Raw genomic sequence first — 24,088 nt, 5'->3', positions numbered from 1 at the left:
TACTTAATATGTATTCAGTGCTGAAGGACCCCAAGATCCTTCTGTAGTGAATGACTGTGTGTTAGGTGAACCAAGAGAAGGCTTGGACCAACAGAGGATGGAGTTCTCCCTTCCCAAAGTCAAGGACCAGTGTCCTGAGTGAGTACTTCCAGGTGGTTGTTGACCATAGTATTAAGCATGCCAGCTTGCCATTGAAACTATTTCTGAGCAATGATCCTGAGTCATCTGGCTGCACTGAGTGCTGCACTTTCAGCATGGCATGACCAGTGGGGCCAAATCTTAATGCTTTAATACCTTCATCACTGAATTAATTTTATTTTAATTCCCAACCAAATGTTGGATCCCTTTTAAAATCTCAGGTCATTTTCTGTCAACAGATTTGCCTCAACACATACACACCTATATCTGCATATATCTGTAAATATTTTTGCCTCCTTTTACAAACTGCTTGTGTGTCCCAGTGGTTTGGTTTGAACTTCAAAATTTTACTGGCCATGAAAAGTAAGAATGAGGACATAAATAACAATGATTCCTACATTTCTTTCCATTTCTTTATCCAGCAGATTTAAATGAATGGCCACATGGAGGGAGAGAAAACACTAGGTACAGCAACAATAGTTTCTTCCAGGTCTTGGTATTTTGGAGCATCATGACCTGACCATGCTGTTGGTGCCCTGCACCAAACAATACTGCTAGGGCTAGTTGCAATCTCTACCTGCCTTCCCTTTCTCCTAAAATCCTTTAGAAACAACCAAATTGTCTTTCCTCTAATCTTGAAACAAAAATTAAGGTAGCTGTTTCTTTCCTAGAAAAGTGTAACTCATGGTGGAATTCAAAATGTTGCAGGTGACTTACTGAGATTTGCAGAACATTAGAATCTAGTGGTTGCCAACTTCTGTACACAAACATAAATTTTTAACCCTCATCTAAGTTCCCCAAATTCTTTAACACTTGGCTTGGCCAGAAAACGCTATCTCAATCGTCAAAAAACCAAAACCAGGTTCTACTCCTTCCTGTTTTTTTCTTGAAATGCTTGTTTGAAGGCAGTCAAGTAATTTTGATGAAAATCACAGCTTTACCAATGGATTTTAGCTGCCCTATGTGTTCCAAAAAACTGTAAAAAATATAAATTAAAAAAAAATATATCTAGAAACTATGAATATCACAAGCTATCCCAACACTTTTTTAAAAGCACTTCTCAAATCGTGAAATGCCTGTCTGCCTCTTACTTCCTCTAATACCTCCTGCACCAACACTTCCATGTGTACTACCATAAACCTTAACACCAGCAGATGAGGTTAGCTAAAGGGCACAGAGTGGTAGGTGAGACAAGACCTCAAGTACATGTTCCTAGAAACTCAGCCACCACATGCACCAAGGTCAGCTGCCTTGCTCACCTCCCATGCCTGAGCACATTCTCCAGCCCTGATCAGCATAAAAGTCCTTGAAGCAAGTGCCATTTAGAGCCTCAGTTGACTGACTCTCACATTGGAGCACTCAGCTTCTTTCCACTGTGAAACCCTATAACCCTAATAGGCAAAGCATCTCAACCAGCACTGGCATAGCCACTGCACAGAGAACAGCACAGCAATTCTCACATCCTTAAAGAACTGTTAGATCAATTACCATGTGCACCATGGCACGGCTGACGTGAAAAAGATACACATTTACACTCTGCTCACCAGAGTATGCCTACTAATACAGCAAAGAAGACTCTGCTGTATTAAGAATTAATATAGAAAAAAAGAAGAAAATAGGAATTTTATTAATTTTTAGTAGGGACTCCTCTATGTGCCCTACTACTTTCTCCTGCTGTAAAGCTGGCTCAGCCCTCTCCTGCTGCACTCAACCTCAATCTTTAAACTTGAGTGTTCCTGCACCAGAATTTTGGTGACACATGAGCCAGATGTGTGCATATAGGCCACAGCTGCTGTTGATGACTGCACCAAAGTGAACCAGTTGAGAAAACTAAGCCTATTGGAGCCCGTGCTCCAGGTTTTTCCTCAATTTCCTAAACACTGAGTAGAGTAGCCAATCAAGATACTGCAAATATCACCCACTCAGTAGAGTGTTTAGGAAATCGAGAAAAAATCGAGAAAAAAACCTTAGAAAAAAAGAGTTTTCCTCTTAAATTTATGAGTGCGCTCACCGAAAGTGTAGCAAAAGTACAATCATCAAGTTTTAATTTTGCTGAATAAGAAAATACCTTTGGTACGTGTACACACTTTTTTCCCTCTTGATAAAATAGGCAAACTCTAAAGGATGTAGTAAGTTTAATATTTCTAATTATCACAAAAAGGAAAAATACAGCACCAATAGAGACTGAGTTTTATGCCAGGTATTACCTCTATTCCTGTAATACTCCTAGGTCACTGATCCTTGCCAGATTCCAGTCCTTTCGAAGCAGCCTTTAAATTGTAGGGATACAGTCACTCTGGAAAGACTTTCACTAATGCCACTGCTAAATACTTTACTACTTTTCTCACAGCTCTTCATATGCAGTATAAATATAAGCATAACAACTAAAACACCTAGACCCAACATTTATAACTTTGCCTAGAAAAATAAAATAAAATAAAAATCTTCTAAAGAGAGTATTTCTCTCTAGCATAAATAAAAATTGCTAGTGCAATTTTTTAAGGTTTTTCCATATTCAGTCAAAACATTAAAAAGCCAAACACATCCAAAATGTCTTTTTAGCTTCCTGAAGAAACACATTTATATGTTCAACCTGCTTCCCAGTGTAATTATAATTTTCTTTTAAAAGTCCACATGCACAAACTGAAATCCAGAAACGTGGATCTCTGTGGGGCAGTTGCCAATCCCTACTTGTCTGTTTCTCAGGGAAGACAGTGGAATTTTCTGGCAACCTTAAACAGAAATCCTTCCTCAAAAAATTAACTCCTGGCTTTATAATGGCTGCTTCAAGCAGTAATATGCCCATTTTTAAATTATTTTTTATTATTTGCTCTTGCATAGCAAAAAGCCCAAATGATAAATGAAATTTTAAGACAATTTAGTCAATAGCTATGTGACTTTACCTTTCCCTTCATAATGACACAGTCCTCTTGCCTGTTGTTTGCATGGGTGGGTTCTCCACGGAACCACTTGGTGTAGGTGACAGGTGTTCCATCACTCCATTCAAAATACATCTGAACCTTGAGGTCATTCAACCCAATCCACAGCTCATCAGATGGCTCTAAAACATACAATTAACAATCCTGTCACATAATATGAACTTTTGTCTTTGTGGAAAAGAAAAAAATTTATTCTCAGGAAGTTGAAAAGACAGTCAGGAAATTTGGGTTCTCAGCCCCACAGAGGTCAAACTGATTCTCATATACCCACACCAGTCATCAGGAAAGGCCACTCACCAAAGTGGCAATACAATAAAGGTTTTCATCTTCATGGAAAACAACCAAAATACTCCCTTCGCTTATTATATTGCAATTATATTGCAACACAAATAGATTCATCTTCCAATTCAAAACTCTTGTAACAAGATATGAATAAACACCTAAATAAAATATTACCTCCCCTTACCTCCTACTTTGAGTATAGTGAAGAAAGAAGTGTCCTGTTTTCTAATGCTGACAACCAGTGATGTCTTTTAGAGCTGAAAACCAGAGTACTTGCAAGTTTTCTCATTATATGTGTTCCTATATTTTATTTCATTTCAGAGTAAAGTGAAATAATTGTGGTTGTTGGATTTTTTTTCACTTTACAGTTAAAGGAGTTAGCTGTTGGCTTTTGGCTTGAAGGAAACTGCAGGACTAGTCAAGGAATTTACTTCATACTGCTTCTGAGAGGTTTCTATTCTGGCCAACCAAGATACTGCAAATATCACCCTCCCAGACAGTCACTTGAATGACAGAGAGTCAACCCTCTGTCCTTTCTCCTTCCTTCCCTTGACTCTCCTGCCTTTATTACACCTAAGTGTGATCAACCCTCATAGTTCATCCATAATTTCTTACCAGCTCTTCCCCACTGAGAAGTGCTCAAATTCACAGGCTCTCAGGCTCCATTTTCAAACACATAACTTTACCCCGTCTTGCAGACTTGCAGACAGTGTTTAATGTTCAGAAGTCCCCTAAAATTACATTTCAGTACCCTTCTTTAAACTCTCTTCTGCTAACACATAGAAAGATATTACAATTCTACTGCCCATCATGCTCTCATTCCCTCCTTGCCCACTGCCATCCATGCTCTTTAATTTATTTTTTGTTTAATTACCTCTTAAAATCTTTTATCTGCATTTCCTGAGCATTTAGCACAGCAAAGGTATTTTCCATGCCCAGAGCTCCTAGAGGGGTAGGCTCACACCATGGTAATACCAACAATAAAAAACATTCTTCAACAAAGTAACTACATCAAAGCCAAATAAATAAGCCATGCAAATCTATGGACTCTCTTCCTACGTATCATTTTTTTCCTCACTAGAACTGCTGCTTTTTTGCAATCATCTCTGCAGCAGTATGACTAAATACCAAGAGAGGTTTTTTCCAGCAATTTGTAAAGCTGCTTCCCATTCTCAGTCATGCACTGGGCCACATTTGTGCCATATCACATGCTGGACTTCCGTGTAAAAATCCAGAATGCACTTCTTTATTCTTCATGTTCCTCTCTAAAGTTCTCCTTTGTGGGTGATGCCAACAAAAGCTCAGCTACCATGACAATATTCATCTCACTGTACCCCTTCTTCCTTTGTTTTTTCATGGGACTGTGAATTGTTTGGCACAAAGACAGACTTTTGTTCTTTTTGTACAGCAGTGCTCTGACGCAGACAAGATTTTCTAGGCACTGCAATACATGGTGTTCTCCTCTCAGTGGTGAGCAAGTGTAATCTGGTACAGTCATAAACTGTCTCAAAAGGCTTCTTTAGTTGTTCCCGTTTTACTCCTCCGAAAAGAATGCTTTCAAAATAGTCTGTTGCAGCTACAGTGTGTCATTTGTGAGAAGCCTGATTTCCTTCAGGACTATCTGCCTTTCAAAAACACTCAATTTTACAAAAACAAAACAGCAGTCAGTTCAGGAATGGTCTTTGGAAGAAATATCAAATTATGAAATAACCTACTTCACACATGTAAGGTGAAAATACAACTAGTTTCCTTTAGAACCTAACTTCTAACAAATGTCCTAAGGTCTCATCAAGAGGTCCCACCTTTCCTAAGAATACCTTTTAAAAGAGTAAAAGTTTCATGTTGTTCATGAAAGAACAAGTCACTCTTTCAGGAATGTGAAGATAAGCACAAGTTGCCATGGAGGTAGCTAGGATACAAAAATAAAGCATATCATCTGTTTTATGAATTCCACTCCAGGACTGCTGCTATGCTGCAGCTCAAAGCACACGGTGACACCCTCAGTGAAGGATAAACGAACTCATCTTTAGCTGGCACTGAAAGCACACACAGGATCACTCACTGCAAAGAAGCTTTCCTAGGTGTGAAGCTGCTTCTCCCACAAGAAGCAGTTAACTGTTCCTCTGTGCAAGACAGGTTCATGTAAAGCAAGAGCAACCATGAAACTGCCTGAGGGTCAGCACAGCTGCGCTCTCCTAATGAACACAACTTGCATCTCCAGAATAACTTGCCTTGCAACAGCTCAAATGTGTGCTCAGAAACCAAGCACATAAGTGTTGTATTTGATATGGGGCACATCTAAATCCATGTTCTGGGACAGATGGATTCCTTTTTCAGGAGCAACAGAAGGACATGAACTTGAAACATATGACTTGAAACATAAGGACATGGCAGTGTTAATAATAGGACACAGATCTTCCCAAACTGTCTTGGACCAGCAGACATTGCTCCTCCCCGTTTATTTTTTTACATTGATTCTAAAATCCTTTTATCTTATGAAAAATTTTAAATTTCTTTAACATATATAAAAGGATAAAGGAAGGAAAAGCAGACCCTAAGAAACAGGATTCAGGAGACAATGCAATTTGCATCATTGACCACAGCTTTTTTGTGGCAGTTAAGTCTGCTTGGATTTCATGCTCCTATTCTGTTTTTCTTTCCTTTTTTAAATTTAAGTTTTTAAATTAAAAATTTAACTCCTTCTGCACCCTGTGATCAGGACAATTGTTATTTTTAAATGGTCTCCTCATTTTATTAACCGGTAAGACATGTTCAAAACACCTTCTTTACTTAATATATATATGTTATTATGAAAATGTACTCACGGTACCCAAGTTGAGAAATAACAAAGCTGTATTCTTCGACATTATGGATGCTTGCCAGATCTCCATCCTCTTTCCTGCAAGATGTTAAAGCATCTTTCCATATTTTAGGCTCCCTATGAATTATGTAACAGTGACCAGCATACGACATCCATTGATCAGGACACTTAACAGGCACATTACTCTCTGAAAAAAAAAATTGCCATGAAGAGTTTCAGAATTCTGCTCTTAACTAAAGACTAAACATCACATCAGAAAATATTTAACAAAAAATCCAATCACATTTTCTTCGTGAAGAACAGCACAGATGAAAAATATGTACAGTGACAAAAACCTGCATGAATAATTGAAAGTTGAAACTTCCACACTGTTTTTAAAGAACAGTACAGTTGCAAACAAGTGCTTGCAACATGAGAAAAGGCAATTAAAACACAGTTTTGTCTTTGATATGCATGCATATATGCATACTAAAATGTAAAATCTGCAGAGTGGTGCTTTATAATTTTTCTTCACTGATATCAGCACCTCTCTTTAACCTCCATGCTGTATGTTAAGAACCTGACTTTACAATACATATTGATGAGAGTAATTATTTTTCCCAAAAACTTGGGCACTTTATGGATTATCCCATCTGCTAGACTACAGAAAGAAATAACTGATTATACATAAATCCTAAGAGAACCCAAATAAGGCTACTGCTTTTAGGAATCCTTTTCAGAAGCTTAACTATGAAAATTAAGTTGTCAAAGTAAATGGTTTATGCTTAAAACTTGCTTTCAGAAGCTCAGTAGAAGAGCGCCAGGATATTGCCAACAAGCACATCGCTGTTCAGCAAACAATTCAGTCCTGGGAGGAGTGACACCCAAACATATAATAAACAGAGTACTGCTGTTGCAGAAACAAATTATGATTCTTGTAGCTGTTTATTCATAATTAGCAGATGGGTCTAGCAAGCACCAATATATATAGAGTAGAAAAAGGAGAGCACATTTTCAGAAATTCTGCTGGCAAAAAACTTGTATATGTCAGAAGAAGCAACAAAGTGTTTGTTTAACAGTGGGCTATATTCTGTAGAAATGTTTAAATAGGCACCCAAACTCATGACCAGTCAGGCCCATGTTTCAGGTACATATCCTGTTTCAACTGGGCTATACTGATGATTAATAGATACTTAGTGTCACAACACACATTTCTATTATAAACAGTACCTTACAATACTTTTTCAGACCTGCGTCCACAGCATGCTAGCATGTTTTCACAAAGTTCTGGTAAAACTAAACTTTGAGCCCAGGACAAGGTGCTCAATGCTTGGTGAGAAGTCTCTCAATTCTGCCAAAAAACTCTGTTGTAGAAGTTAGTCTGATGCTTCAGACAGCTGCCTAATTCATCCTGTATCGGGTCTCAGCTCTGAGCATATGCATTATACAGTGCTTTGCCATAAATCCGAGAACACTCAATACACCCTTCTGCAACCTGCAAACACCGTACAGAACAGAAATCAGCAGTTCACACATGGCCAGAGAGAATCACAAAGGTATTTATGTCTCAGTGAGTCCGTGAGCGTCTCTTTTTCAAGTGGGTGCAGACTGTGACAATATTACTCACTAAACACTAAAGCAGCTATTGCAGGGCAGCAAAATCTTGCTTGTAGACCCAGTAACTGCAGGGAACTTGTTGCAGGCCACACACAAAAAACAAAAACAAAAACAAAAACACACACCAAACAAACAAACAAACAAACAAACAAACAAAACCAAAACAAAACAAAAAAAACCAAAAAAAAAAAACCACTGTGGATTATCTAGTTTCTCTGGTGTAAGCCTTAATGGCTGGGGATTTCTTAGTTCAAGAAACTCTTCAGTTCTTCATTTCAACTACTCAGCAAAAATTAACTCTGTGCTTCCCCATCCTACTTTTAAAGAAACTACTAGATAACTCAAAGCCATCCTGTTTACTTTATCATCCTAATGGAAACAAGTACTACTCCCTGGACATCATTTCACTTAAACAAAAGAAGCAATCCAAATTATCACAAATAAAAGGTAAAATATGATATTACATTAACATGCAAACAATATTATTCCAAATGTCAAGCTGATAAATTTATCGGTCTGTAAGTGTAGAATAGTTACTCCTCAAACAGAGAGCAAGTACTCTTGTGAAGCTGATTTTCTTATAAGCTTGACTTTCTGAAGTCTGAAAAATCTCATAGTGCTTGACTTGTGTGTCTAAAAGGGTGAAAGCACTACCTGAAGTCATAGTTCAGACACTCAATTTCTCTCTTAGACCCATCATATGTGGCCTGATAAGACAGAGATACACAGCATCTCAGCAATAACAGTAAGAGCATTTATTTCTTTTAATTGAATATTAAAGACACATTTGGAAACAGTACTTTAAGTGACCACATTTTGTTGGCTTGGGATGAAATATATGTTGGCAGTCACTTGGTGGAGGTAGAGAGAGAGACTTTCAGCATTTTGAATTTGAAATGAATACATTTGTATTAATCTACTTTGCTGGGTTATAGAACAAATCCTTTATAGCTCGAAGATACTTTGATGTACAACATGATGTGGCCCTCTGCTGGAAAAATACTTTGTTACAAGAAGCAAAACCCAAAAATGCTAAACAGTCCCGCAGATGTTTGCTTTGTGAAAATGCATCTGTAATGAAAACAAATATTCTGCACAGATTTTTCCCGACTTTGTTTTGAACACAAGCATGATTACATTCGGTTATAATATGTTCCTCTGTCCCACACACTGCCCTGTCAGACTCAATTATAACTTCAAGAGTTAAAATTTCAAAGGCTTATCTTTGTGTTTAACGTCAGGTGAACAACTATATGCACATATGAATTTGCAATTAATTTATTTCTTAACTCAGGAAAACATGATCTGCCATGAGTTTTCCTTTACACCTTTAGAAGCTGAGGGCACCTAACACCTTGCATGATTCCATGTTTACTCCTTTTATTACTTCCCCTCGTGGGACATTTTGGAAGTTATTTTATTAGGTGAACCACTGCCAATCTCTGGTTTATCTGTCACAGTGTTTAGTCAGCAAATTCTGTTTAATTGAAAACTGTTTTGTTTTCCTTCAAATTGCTGGTAAACCAGAGGGTGGAGGTGGGGGGTAGGAACAAAAGCCAAAGGCAAAAGAGAGTAATGACCATTAGACTCACACCTCCCTCCAAAAAAACCTCCTGAATTTAAATACAAATATTGCAGCCAGCCTTAAACTGATAGTATATTTATAGGCATCAGTGTTTTAGAACTGATGTATGAAACCTGAAAATCTGAGCATTAGCCAGCTGAACAACCTAAAACAACCCATATAAATGAAACTATTTGGGTATCACCTGTATACAAATACTAACAAAACTTAAATTAAGGAGTAATTTAAACGTGCATTGAATACTTTCTCAGCTAAGACAATGAATGTATTTGATTTCAATACCAAATTCTCAATTTAATTAATTAATATGTATTTCAATATCTAATTAACGAGACACTGGCTCATTCTTGTTGTCTTTTCTGTCAGCAACAAAGCAAAACAAATGAGGCAGAATCCTCTGTCCTAAGTGTTTTTAACAGGACTGATTCTATATTGGCAAAAGCAGAAAAAATATTAAAAAACACCTATTGTTTTTTAAGCCAAATATCAAACACTGATTTTCCAAAACATCTGTTTTACAAGTAGTGATGCATATTAATAAATGAACTGCAACTCTAGTTCCAGTTTAGCCTTCTGCTTCTAAAGCTTATACAAAACAATATCAGTGGATTTAGGAGATACAGGTATGACATGGAAAAAGAAGGGAACTTGGAGAGAACAGAAAGAAGGAGGCATGAAACAGAGCAATAAGTTACAAGATGTTTATAGTACACAGAGAGATAATAAGGAAAGAGGTCAAAATAGATCTTATCCCTCTTCTGTCTTCCTTATGTACATGAGACAAGTTCCAGAATTACATTTCTTCTGAAAAAGTGTCTCTACATATATAATTTAAATAATTTTATAAAAATTAATTATGCTTTTATATGTATACAAATATATATTTTTATATTTCTATATAAATATTTCTATATTTATAAGACACATAGATACAACAAAAATATCTAATTCAAAAGAAGTTTAAAAAATTCTTCTAGTCCACTACTGACTTGCACCAACTCATAAGTAATAAAAACTACAGGAAGAAGTGGATTCGTTTCATTGTGTACATGGGACTTCAGACACTTACATCATTTTAAAAACATTAAATTAATTTTTCATTATTTTATAATCGGAGTCTGACAGTTCTGCTTGGTTTTGGAAAAGAGAACTCCACAGTTTTGCAATTTACAACTCAAGACTACTGAAGAAAGATTATTACCCAGGAAATAGGGAGGCCAAAGCAAAAAGTCCACACTGTCCACTTTTAGAGGGAATCTTGGTCAAACACAGTCTACAGAGTCATTTGCTTGGTTTGACTATATGCAATAACACCTATTCCAGTTACAGATGAAAAGCACTGGTCATTAAAAATTTGTTGAGTGTTTATCACCAAACCTACCTTTAGGAATAATGAAAGATTCTAAAGTAGCATTTCCTCGTTTACAAATATAGCCAAGTTTCTTATCACATTCCCAGTTCTCCCACTTTGCACCTTTGCCAGGATTCAATGCACCACAGATTTTTCCAGGTTCTGGAGAAGGATGGCCTTAAAAAAACAAAACAAAAAACCCAAAAAACTACCACCACGAGTCTCAACAACAGAGTAGAAGCACAATATGGTTACCCTCCCAACTCTCACACTCCCTTCTGGTCCGTGCTTAAACCATAAAATGCAGTAACATATAGACAGCTGTGGTACTCAACAGTCCTTTAGCCTGAAGGAGGAAGTTCATTCCCTTAAGAGATAATTTTCAACAGGAGCCAAAAGTTGCAAATTCCTGATTTAACAGCCTCTTTACATGTTCAAAGTCCTGGTAGAAGATATTACAGTGTATGTGTTTATTTTCTTTGGGATTTTTTCCTTTTCTAAATGGAGACTGTCTAAGCTCCAGAGGACAGTCTTCAGGTTAAAAAAAAAACCTGTTCCGTAAGCTAGTCAAATTCTCTGCTTGGAACAAGAAAAATAATAAATAATTATTTTGCTGATGTGAACTTCCTGCTCATTTGTCTAAACAACATGACAGTATCAGGATATTTGGGTTTTTTGTTTGTTTTGGTTTGGTTTGGGTTTTTTTGGTTTTTTTGGGGTTTTTTTGTTATAGTTGATTAGCATTACCACCAACAAAAACACCTAGAAGAAATATAGAACTTATAGAACAGAAGAAATTTCAGCAATAATTTTTCAAGGTGAATTTTTCAAGATCTGAAGTACTGTTATTAAACTTAGCATGTTTTTTTCTTTAGTTTCTGACTGTATGCCGCTATACTACATAGTAATCATTGCTACTACAAAGAATAAACACAACAAAACAGTATTTTTGGAGTCCAAGATTGTTCACTGAAATTTTCTTATACCATTATGATTTCATTACTTTAGATTAAATATAGTCTTATATTTGCAGTCATGTTCTATCTTCTTCCCATAGGAGAAATAGATATGCTTAGTTCAAAAATACAATCTTACATTGTTTTATTGCACAAAGAAGTTCAGCTACTGGCAGCTAGATCCCCAAAATGTCTAAGCAAAATCAGTTTTGTTTGAACATTGATAACAGCTCTATTTTTTTATTTATTTAGGGTTAGTGAGATAGAAAAATATGAAGTTTCCACAAATTCCCTTAAAATGTGTTAATGGAAAAACAGACAGTTCTTAAACATCCAGTGCAATGGGGATGACACAGAGGGAGGCTGACCAGTGTGAAGTTATGAAGGAGATAGCACAAACATAAAATATGCTATATGGACATAAAAGTAGAGTATTACCTTTGGATGAAATTAAGGAATCTAAGGAGTTAAGGACAAATGGAGTCCATTTTTGTAACATCAAAGCCCATCTTAACTATTTAATTCTTTACAGTACAACTGAGAGTTGTCTGCAGTTTTAACAACCATGAACAGCTCCTCCTGCTGCTTTGGCTCCATCTCACAGCTGTGTTTGCCCCACTCCTCTTTGTGTGCAGATTCTCATCAATGCACTGGGATGACAGACCTGAAAATACCTCCACAGCAACTTGCAGTTCATCTGCTTGCCTGTGTGCTTACTCCACTGGAGAGCTATTTATGAAGAAGCTCAATTCACTCTTCAGAGCTTACCTACTCAAGAAATTTGTCCACCTAAAACGTGCTTTTGGCCTTACCTACACAAGGAAGGCCTTGGTGATACACTGGAACATGCACTTATAGTTACCGATGATTAAATGCTCTGTGAAGATGAAGAGCGTTTACACTGCAGAACTTCAGACACCTACTGTAAATTATTCTCTAAAACCTCCCTGAATAGCCAGCGCAAAGGAACAAAGCAAGGGTCCTGCAAAAAACCACTACTACGTTGGCACTCTGCATAGTCAACCAGAGATGCAGCCCTTCACCATGTGCACAGATGGCACAGAAACCTTTAATGGTGGCCCCAGAGTTCAACACTGCAGCCACAGCTGTGGAGAAGCTGGGCTTCTGTCAGAGCAGTCTAGCCTCAAATGTTCAGTTTGATACGTGTTACTGTTGAGGATAGGTTAATCCCAAACTGAAATGAAAAGCTATTCCTCAAGAAAATAAAAAAAAAAATTTAAAAAAAAATTGTAAAGAAATTTGAAGGAAAGGAAAAAAAAGAACCAAACCCCACCCCACTATTGATCAGTCTAATCTCGACAACTACAGATTTCTTCTGTATTCAGAAATAAAATAAATTAGGAACATCTGCAAATGAAGTGTGAACAGATGACTTAAAACTTTCATATGGATTTTGAGGCTACCATTTCCATTATAAATAATAAATTAAGCCTGGTGTATACCCCTAGCATAAGGGCCATTACTCATAGTGTTTATTTTCACAATCAGAATCTTTCAGCTTCAAAACAAGCTCAGTAATTGCAGGAGAATAGAGTGCTAGAAAAGATATTTGTTACACAATGACCAAATTTCTGCCTTTTGAACTGAGTAGCAATGCATTTAACCTTACCTGGAACCCAGTTTAAGTACCGAAAAGGAGCACCACCAACCCATTGCCATCCACTGTTGAAATTCAAACTGTTAAGACCAAACCAGAGAGCTGAACTGAGTGTGCGAGTCAGACCTAGGTAACAGAGACAGAGAGAGATATTGGAAGTCCAGAAATAGCAAACAGTCCTTAAAACTTGAGAGCTGAATTCTTGTTAAGCCTTCTCCTTTTTACTAGTACAAGTTTTAACAGTTTTTAACATTCTAGTTAAGGTGGTTATGCTAAACCTAAAAAACAGGTCATCTTACATTGGTCAGTTTCGTTTTAGAATTTTGACATATTTAGGTTTGGAGAATTTTATTACAACAGAAAACAAAATTACTCTGCTACAGTTGATCACAAACATGAAACTTCTTTTTTTCAGAACTCTAAAATATTAAATGGATAAAGTTGCAGAAAAGGTCACAAACCCAAAAATCAGTTTTATAAAATGAAAAACATAGTTTCCCGGTGTGTATTTTCCATAACATTATCAAGTGTGAATTTCACAGTGTAAAAAACCTGTTCTCATTTATGAAAATACATTAAAATGAAGTCATTGCAAACATCATCTTTTTAACAGCATATCTTGTGCATTTTTCAGACTGATCGGATTTCAGTTCTTTAGCCAATGATAAGTGAGGTTTCAAAAAAAAAAACACAGTTCAAATTTATTCCTCTAGCTCTGAAAAGCACTTAGAAATATCATGGTTATGTATGGCCCTGCTGAACATTATTCACAGTCATTACTAATCAATTATCTATCTCTGCCCTTAGTATAAGGCTTGGAATCTGGATGCCTCCTGATTTTTTTAATTTAAGTGTTTCTGCATAGTTCACAGAAAATCATTGTGCAATATGTGTCATTTTTTTCTGCTTCTGCTGGTGGCATCATGCCTAGACGTTGCAGTTTGTAGTTGTCTTTGACACCACAATGATTGGCAGCACTTGAAGCATGGCAAAGTTGAAAGGAGAGGTAGTTGACTGGAAAGGATTGGAACCTCAGACCTGGTTTCGCATCAACACATTAACATGCTCTATCACTTCTGGAAAAACAATTTGTGGTTGAGAGCATGACAGGAAATCCTAGTATAGCTGCCAGGATAGCTGTATAATGAAAAACTGACCTACTCATACATTTAGCAGCCATATCTATCAGTTTGCATTTAAAACACATCAGCTAATAACTACCTTCTGTGTCAGCTCCAGTTTGCTCCCTTGAGCACTAATTTCAACAATGATTTTTTCACAGTCATTTAAAAAACAACCCATGTTTTGATCAAATCTTTAAATTTGAAACAGGAGTTTAGACAGAACAAATTGTTCATAGCATTAAGAATACATTTCTCATTGCTCTAAAGTGGAGAAATATGGATTTGATTGATGAGCTGCCAGATGGATAAGGAATTGCCTGGATATCTGCATCTAAAGAGTTACAGTCAATGGCTTAGAATCCAAATGGAAACCACTAACAACCCCAGACCCCTCTAGGGTCTGTATTGGGACTAATACTACTACTATCTACATCAGTCAGATAGACAGTGGGATCGGGTGTCCCCCTCAGCAAGTCTGCAGATGACACCCAGCTGAGTGGTGCATTTGACTCACCTGAGGGAAAAAATGGCAACCAGAGGGCCTCTGACAGGCTTGAGGAGTGGGCCATGCCAACCACATGAGGTTCTACAAGGCCAAGCACCAGGTGCTGTACCTGGGTCATGGAAATTCACAATATCTTTATGGAGTAGGGGATGAATGGATTGAGAGCAGCACTGCAGAGAAGGAACTCAGGGTGCTTGTGGATGAAAAGCTGGACATGGCCTGGCCATGTGTACTTGCGGCCCAGACAGCACCAAAGCAGCGTGGCCCTCAGGGTGAGGGAGGGGATTCTGACCCTCAGCCCTTCTCTGGTGAGACACACTTGGAGCGCTGCATTCAGCTCTGGGGTCCCCAGTACAAGAAAGGCACAGAGCAAGTCCAGAGGAGGCAAGAAAATTCATCAGAGGGCTGGAACCTCCCTCCTGTGAAGAATGGCTGAGAGAGCTGGGGCTGTTTAGCCTGGAGAGGAGCAGGCTCTGGGGAGATCTTATGGCTTTTCAATAAATGAAAATGGCTTCTAAAAAATTTGGCAGAAGACTTTTTACCAGGGCTAGTAGTGACAGGACAAGGGGTAATAGTTTAAAAATGAATGAGGGTAGATTTAGATTGGATATAACTAAGCCATTTTTTACAATGTTGAAGGACCAGGTTGCTTTGTTGATCCTCATCATTGAAAGTGTTCAAGGTAAGGTTAGATGGGACTCTGAGCAACCTAGTCTAATCCATTATGTCCTATGGGACATGGCATGAGAGGTCGGACTAGGTGATCTTTAAATGTTCCTTGCAACCCAAACCATTCCTAATCCTCTTATTCAAATTTAGAGACCACAACATATAGCTTATGGTATAGAATATTTTATCTTTCAATTGATGTAACATATTCAAAATATTTTATAACCTGTTTAATAGATGAATCAGTGGACTATTTCATGTTTTTACACAGGCTGAGAAGGTAATAAAGAGGACTTGCTCAATGTAAAATGTAAACATATTCAAGAAATATTTAAGAAATTTCTCATAGGAGAAGTGTGGAAACTCCTTCCAAAAACATTGAAGGAGATTGAAACTGAAAGAAAATATTTATGAATGCTTTTGTTCATTAGTTCTTTTTCTTTTCATATTTTAGGATATACTGGAGATGCAATGGCTTTAGTGAAATAGGCAAAACTGTTGACTAATACACACTACGAGAAGAATGCAAAAAGGATGCAATCTTGGTATCTACATCTCACTTTACAACCTACTTTGCATTTTTCTGCATTCCAACATACATTCTTTATTGCCCACACTACTCAATTGTATTTTTTATGTTACTGTTAGTTTATGGCAATATTTAATCATGACAAAATAAATATTATCTGTCCTATATTTCCAGATGAATCTTTCAATATAACTATTTTAATTTACTAATTACCAGAATTGAACAAATATATTCTTCAAGGTGGAACATGCCATATTAGTGTCACTGTTGCAATAATACATTTTTTTTTAAGAAACAATGGATAATATTAACCTACCTGTCAGGTATGTTTGTTCATGTAACTCTGTGATGCTTAATAACTCTGCATTCTGCTGCTGACAGCTTTTTCTTGCCTGATGCCATTTCAGAGCTGTCTCAGAGTTTATCTGGTACTGGACATTTGTTAAAGGGTCTGTGTTCCACAAGTCATTACTAGTAACTATAGGGAGAAATTAAAATGCTGTAACTCATCATGAAGACAGAGCCAGATAAAATATACCAAAAATTTTACATATCAAAAGACACAAAATGCCTGAACACTGCTATAGACAAATGGTTTGAAAGGAATCCTGAGGTTCTCTGATGTAATAGTAGATCCAGGACAGTAGACATGGAATTATACAAGGTCACTGTTTTCTCTAATTACAACAAATCTGTTTAAGGTAAACAATAAGTGGCTAAAAACATGCTAAAATAGTTGATTTGTGAATATGGAAGAAAAGACTCAAAAATTCCAGGCTGATGCTAGCTAAGGTGTATATCACATCACTGACCTTTTTCTGAGATAAACCCCAAATTTTTTACTAATTTGGGTCACTGTGTAAGTGGCTATGGATTTTCTTACTGTGATTGTGGTAATCAGACCTAAGTGCTGAATGCAAAGTTAACATCATCAGCATCCATCTCACATTTCCCTGCAATTCCTGATCTCTTAAGCATGTGTGTGAGGTAGCATGACTTCCTCCTCTGCCACATAGCCTGGCCAAACTCCTTTAGTACCTGAACTTAAGCAATGCCAGTGAAAGTACCTAATATTAGAAGGACCCATATTAGAAGTTGTCTCAGTAGGTATCACACTCTTCACACTGCTGCAGTCTCTCCTGGCTCATCTCAATTTTATCTTCACAAACAAGCAACAGAAAACAGTGTGATCTTGATCTGCCAAAAATGGAACCTACATGATGTCCCAAAACTGACCCAAATATCACATAAAGGGAATAAAGTTGTGTGACTAAAGCAGAAAACAGCAGAGATCACTGCATGTCTGCCAACAAGGAGAAAACCACTGAATTCCTGAAGCTTTTATCAGCTTCTCAAGTGGAAATCTGAAAAAAATTGAGAAAGAGGTCTTATCTGAATTTAGAGTGCTCAGAAAACTTCAGTCTGCAAGTAGAGGGAAACAGCACAATAAACAAAATTGATAACAAAGTATGATTCATGTTAAGTATCAGGAGGTCATTTACCAGTTCCACTTTTCCTCTATTAAATCTGATTATCTATAGGTAATATAAAGTCCTTCTTCTCACATTACTTTATTTTAAAAAGAAATCAAATATAACCTGCTGTAATAATGACATTTCAGTAAAAATGAGAACTTTCATCTGATTATTATTATCCACAAATCAACTTCAGTCCAAAACATTTTATAACTATCAGAATCAGAACTTCTTTGCTACAATATTCTCTAAAAGACCATAAATCCCTGTGCACAAGCCTGGGATAAAATTAATATTGTAAAAATAGTAAAAGCTATGATTCAGTAAAGAAAACTGGCTCTGACTTGATAGTAAGGAGTTTATAAAGCTTGTGCAATTATTACAGAGAAGAGGTAAACAAGTCTTGGGCATTCATCCAACCTTCCACCTCAGTTCCCCAGTCTCATAATTTATAGCTGACTTCCATATGGTGCTCTCTTGTACAATTTTGGCCTTTCATAAAAATCAAACTCATTTTTAAATCCCGGAAAATTTGTTTTTAAGATGCTTGAGTTTTAAGAGTTCAAATGTCTTTGTAGAGCAGAATTTTGAAAAAATCTATATGCTATTGTTTAAAGCTTAGTTCCGCAGAGAAACAAAAAGATTAATCACTTCTCTGGAATAATATATTTTAGCACCCAAGCTAAATTAATAATAAATCACACCTTCTCCTCAGTACATAAGTAGAAAACTAATACAAATATGAACTCTATCCCTACACAGATGAATTCAGTATGCATTTATTCTCTGCAGATTTTGTTTCTGACCTCATCATCTGCATTTTTATGCATTGCTTAGAAGACTCTCTGAATCCTTCCCAAACATACAGCTATTTCATCTGTCAAGAAAGAGACCTCAGTGAACTTTTTCCCACTGGAACAGAGCTGCAGGTACATGCCGAGTCACTCTCCTGACGGTCTTACACTGAGCAAGTTGTTTTGTTCCCCAACACTTCTTTGAAGTGCAGCACAGAGCTCAAAAAGGCGTGCTGTAACCTATTAAGGAGCAGCATTTCCTAGGCTACCAAAACTGTTTGCTGTGGTAACACTGCTTGGTTCTTTTTCTTGCAGTTTAAGCTTCTGTCTCAGCACCTCCTTCTAAATCACAAATAAAGGGTCATAATCACAATTATGTCACCTCCACTGATAAAATTTCTCCACCTCTATCGATTATAGTAACTGTTGCAAGTACAGCCTCATTCCCTCTTCATTTTGAAGAATATTTGAAGTGATTTTCGTCACAATGAGAAAAGACTGGGTCAGTCACAGATATTTCACTGCAGGTCCCAGCCCCAGCATGAAAAGCTGTGACAGTTTGCATCACATATTTTCATGCTGGCATTCCTGGTCCTCTGGACAGTTTAAGAAACAACACTTTATTCTTAGTAAATAAACTTTAACTTACACATGCTATTTTTAAAGGTGTTGTTAAAGTTTATGAAGTCATCACACTCTCATATCTCACTCATTTCTCTTTCATAGTGATGACTAAAACTTCTGCTACCATGGCCTATCTCTCACTAAAATATACCACCCAAACTTCAATATTTTAAAGCCAGTACTTAAGAATCAGGAAGGAAACATGCAGGCAGTCAGCATAAAGCAGCTTTTCCCAAAAACAATCACTGCTATCTGAATGGATTTCCTTGAATTATGACAAAGAATTAAACAAAATTTTAATGATGCCTCCTATTTGTTGTACTCAAATAATACTAGGCAGGGAGTATTCGTAAGTGAACTTTGTATTTGCTTTATTAATGGCATTGATATTCCCAGCATGTTTTTGTTATTGTGAAAATGATACTGGCATAGGAGGGAAAAAAAAAGTGATTTTTATTTGTTGGAAATATTGAATGCAACACTCATGGAAATCAGGCAAGGACAAAAGTATTTGGTCATCAAACCAGTTAAGATCAACCCAAACAGTTTTCTTCACATCAAAGGAAAGGCTTTTTTTTTTTTCCTTAGCTCTGCTTGCAGTCAGCTGGAGCTTTACAGCAAAACACAGTAACATAAAAGAAAGGAGGGAGAAGTGCTACCCTCCTCAGCATGACAGAAGAAGCAGCTTGCAGACAAAATGTTTAGTACGTATTTCACGGAGGTCCAGAGAAAATTCATTAAAATTTAAAAGAATTCAAACATATGCAGGCATAAGTTACTCCCATTTACTTAAAACAAGACCAACATTTCTAAATAAAGTTCTGCATATTGATAATACTGCATTTTTAACACCAAGTATACTCAAACCAGGGAATTAGAATACAAATACTTCTAACTGAGTTAAAAGACAGAACTAAAATATAGTACACAGATTTGAGAAACACTGGGATGCATTAAAGATTTCATGAAAGCTCATTCATGTCTAAAAGGCAACTCATTCTCCAAAGTAATTTCAATTTTCAATTAAACTGTATTCTAGCTTTCAGTTCCACTTCATAGATTTCTACTTTTTGACCTTTTATATATACTACTTATGCTAATGCAACATCTTTACATCTAACTGACTTTCTGTTTAACTCAATGTTGTATGTAGAGATTCCAGAATACGATTAACGTACTTTCACCCAAAAATAATTGGGCAAGGTTTTTTATGCTGGGTACTATATTTGGATATTGATGTAGCTCTTAAAAGGCAAGCAGGCTAAACAGAGGCAGAAACTGAACCATTTCAAACTATAAAGCACACATTATGGACGTATTTCCAGGCAGCTGAATAACAGCACAGCAGAACTGTGAATATAAAAAGCTTACATTTTGTTGGGCAAAATCCATACTTCTTGTCAACATCATAGTCTGAAGTGGTTCCACACCAGAACCAGCCATCTGATCTGCCAGCATCTGTGCAGTCAGCATACCATTTACCATTAAACTTGAAAGGAAATACACAAGGGGCTCCATTGTCATTTCCTTTCACTGTGTAGGTATCTAAGGAGACACAACAATTCAAAAATGTATAAAAATTAAGAAGCATGGGATACATAAGAGTTCATCTTTATGATCCTATTACAAAATATTATAGCAAGGACAGCTTGCTAGCTTAGTATACAACTGTACTAGAAATGGAACATTGATCATTTTACCCTCAGTCTAAGCTGATACCCACATTCACAGTGAGACAAATTTATGTTGCTAAGGGAGTCAACAGACCACAACTGACTGAGCCAAGATGAGTACATTCCCATGTTAAATTTCCCATGCATAGCAATCAAAACTCTAAAATCCATACACTTACACAATTTTTTAAAATGCAAAACACCACTGAGTGTTCTGTCAATAACTCAGTCAATTGCTGATCATTTTGGACATGGAAGAGCACGTACATGTAAGCTTGAAAGATATATACCATAGAGTGACCCCAATGTATTATGCCCAAATAAATTTTATATTTGCATCTAAAGATACTTTTTGTTTTATCAGAAACCTGACTCAATGAAACTTATGAAAGTAACTAAAGCAGCTTTCTGTGTGTGCAGATGTAATTTACATTCATTGTTGGAAGGATATACAGGGGAACTGTACTTGACAAGGATTTTTGGAGAGGTGACATACCAGGGTCACTGTCTCACAGAGCTGCTAGAAAACAGAGGAGGAAGGAATAGCAGGACATTATTACATCTCCTCCCTGGCTTCTTTCACATAATTTGCTTTGCCAGGGTTCTTCTATTCTGGCTTCTGGCCAAGGACTAGTACTGCAATCAGCCATGGTGTAAACCACAGAAACTGCATCCATACCTCTCTCTGTGACCACTTCTGTTTGGCAAAGAATACTAAATTGGAAGTCAAATGTATTTCCAGACACTTATCATGAATATATATAGAGATATACATAACTTTTTCAAATTTAATGATTTAAAATATCTTATTTCTTTGTCAAACTGTTTAGCACCAACTCTGACACTCCTTTCAAACACCTAGGAAGACATCTGCAACACACTGGAAATTCAGATATTAAGAGTTAACTAATATCTTACTGCCAGTTAATATTTGCACCCCAAGAAAAAAAAATATAACCAACAGACTAAACACTTACACTACGTCTTTCTGTACACATGTAGTAAATAGTAAAAGCTATCAACAACTGTAATATTTATTCACATGTTTTGAATAACCACAGAATTTTTTTATTCTCTCCAAATGAATCACTACCATGCATGGTTAATCATCTATCAGCACTTTGACAAGTTTGACAAAAAACAAAAATTAACAAAATCATACCCACTCAAGTATTGTTGATTTCATCTGAATTCACACTCAATGATCATTAATAAGATTAAGGAAATTCTTCTACACATATAAGCTATTTTAAATATCTACACATAATTAGGTTGAAATACAGAAATTAATTTACAGAACTTTACCTTCATAGCCTCGAGAACACAGATCGTCTGTGGTTCCGTAGACTTTCCACCTACTCCATAAACCAGATCCTTTGTACAGCATAATATTCCTTTCCTGTTTGTTTCCATAGTTGAAAAATAAGTTTTCCCCTTGGATTGCAAAGAGAGTCTCATTTCTGCATTCCCATCGCTGCAGTTCACTAGCCTTGTCACAAGGATACAGAGTGATGGGAACCCAGTCTTTCTTCGAAGGCACTCCCAAGCACAACTTGAGTGCTATGTTCATAAGCTGGTGATCTGAGACCCACCTGAATTTTTGTGACTCATTTTCTTGAACGCAAGGAGCAGTAGTCACTGAATTAGAACTTTGAGCCAGTACACAGCGCTTGTGATCTTCATTATATATTAAGAAGATGCTAGTATCTGTAAGAAAAATAACTCTGGAATGATCTGGGTTGAATTAACCTTACCTATTGTCTAAATGAAACATGAATCTGGACACTCTTCTTGGTGTGAAAATCTCATCATCTGTTCAGCAAAATAAGGTGTGAACTACACCTGTTAAAGTGGCTGCATGATGCAACTAGTTCAGATGTGAGGACATTTCAACTATTTTGTGTCAGTGAAAGCATTGAAAGCATCTATGCACAAAAGCACAAGTCAGCAGAGATATAGACTTAGTGTCTCCTGTAGGTTTAAAGCATGGGTTAACCTGAAGAGAGAAAATGTACTCATGGTGTTAATCCAAGCTTGGGAATTACTGAAATGAGAGCATGACACTGTAGAGAGAAGATCCTGACAATGAACTCTCCAGCAGCACTGGCTCCCAGGCATGGGGAGATGACAACAGTCACTAAATTCTTCAGGCTCCATTTCCTCACAGTGGGGAGCTCTGTTCCCAAAAGCCCTGCTAAAATCTTTAAAGTGTTAATTGAGGAGAAGGATATGTTTTTAAGCTTTATACTCAAGCTTCTTACAGAACATATTTATTTTTCACTTCAGTAATTAGTGACTTCTTTCTTGTGTCCCTCCATTATGAATGAAATACCAACAGCAGTGGGATTTGCCATCACCAATCACCTCTTCATGACTTATAAAAATATACAATGCTCTCCATAGCTTCCCAGGTTATTTCTTTCTCTTAGTAAACAGTACTTCACAGCATGCAGTTTCATGTATTCAAGGTTGATTTCAAAATTGTAGCTACTTGAAAAGTTTTTAGCATCTTTTGCACTTTTGTGCTATGGAATGTAACATTTCTGAGCTGATCTTGCTGAAAGACTGAAAATTTCTCCTCTCTTATCCACCTCAGATACATTTTAGCACAGTAACTTAATCACGCTCCTTTGCGTAAGGTAACAGGATGCACAACATTTTAAAGCTGTATTTTAACTGGACTATGAGCTAGTAAGGAGAAATATTAATTTATGTGACTCTGGGGATGGAAGCTAATTAAAATACTATTTATTTTAGTGTATGATTACCAAACTAAAAAAGTTTCTATAATGGATAAATAGTTAAGGGGAAAATAGGTTAACCACAGAAAGTCTTCCCTTCTCTGCTTAGGCTCTAATGTGGAAATGATCATATTTTTCTGCAGAAGAACAATCTGGGAACAAATAACCTCTCTCTCAGAGAAAGAGCTGACCTAGACCTATCTCATCTATAGTTTAGCTTCCTTCTCTTGTCCTTTGGCTTTCAACTCACTGGGATGTAATGTAAAACTGATGAGCACTGGAAGCAGAAATTGTTTTGATGATCTGTTTTACCCACAGACAATACAAGGAAATGTATAATTATCACTGCTGGTGACAACTTCTTTTTATTCTGCTTTTCTACTAGCATTTAGCAGAACATTATTATAAACTGATATATGCAGTGCTTGCAACTCCCCTTTTCCTGAAATTGTGTTTAAAGTTTCTGGATAAAAGAGATGTCAAACAATTTCACATGTGTAGAAAACATTACCTGATTTTTCAAACTGCTAAAATTGTATCTGTGGCCTAAAATAGCAGTCCTTATTTTCTGGTTCTTGTGGTGTTAAAGAGAAGATGCTATGCACATGAAAAATGTATGCCTAAGTCAAAAGCCTGGATTGCTGCATCCAACCATAAGAGGGTGCAGA

General features: G+C 36.7%; 1 protein-coding gene across 1 annotated transcript in view; it reads right to left on the bottom strand.

The window, feature by feature from the left end:
- The window catches only part of LOC134558880 (macrophage mannose receptor 1-like), a 56,345-nt gene that overhangs the window by 29,638 nt on the left and 2,619 nt on the right, over positions 1 to 24,088 (bottom strand). Inside the window, exons 2-8 of the mRNA XM_063413172.1 lie at positions 21,985 to 22,386; positions 20,378 to 20,551; positions 16,430 to 16,591; positions 13,299 to 13,412; positions 10,743 to 10,889; positions 6,185 to 6,367; positions 3,042 to 3,199 (exon numbers count right to left, since the gene is read on the bottom strand). Coding sequence (XP_063269242.1) covers positions 3,042 to 3,199; positions 6,185 to 6,367; positions 10,743 to 10,889; positions 13,299 to 13,412; positions 16,430 to 16,591; positions 20,378 to 20,551; positions 21,985 to 22,386 — 1,340 coding nt within the window. The remainder of the gene's footprint in view (positions 1 to 3,041; positions 3,200 to 6,184; positions 6,368 to 10,742; positions 10,890 to 13,298; positions 13,413 to 16,429; positions 16,592 to 20,377; positions 20,552 to 21,984; positions 22,387 to 24,088) is intronic.

This window comes from Prinia subflava, chromosome 1, assembly GCF_021018805.1.
Source record: "Prinia subflava isolate CZ2003 ecotype Zambia chromosome 1, Cam_Psub_1.2, whole genome shotgun sequence".
Taxonomy (NCBI): domain Eukaryota; kingdom Metazoa; phylum Chordata; class Aves; order Passeriformes; family Cisticolidae; genus Prinia; species Prinia subflava.
The sequence above is the reverse complement of the archived record's forward strand: the minus strand, read 5'-3'. Positions and strand labels throughout refer to the sequence as shown.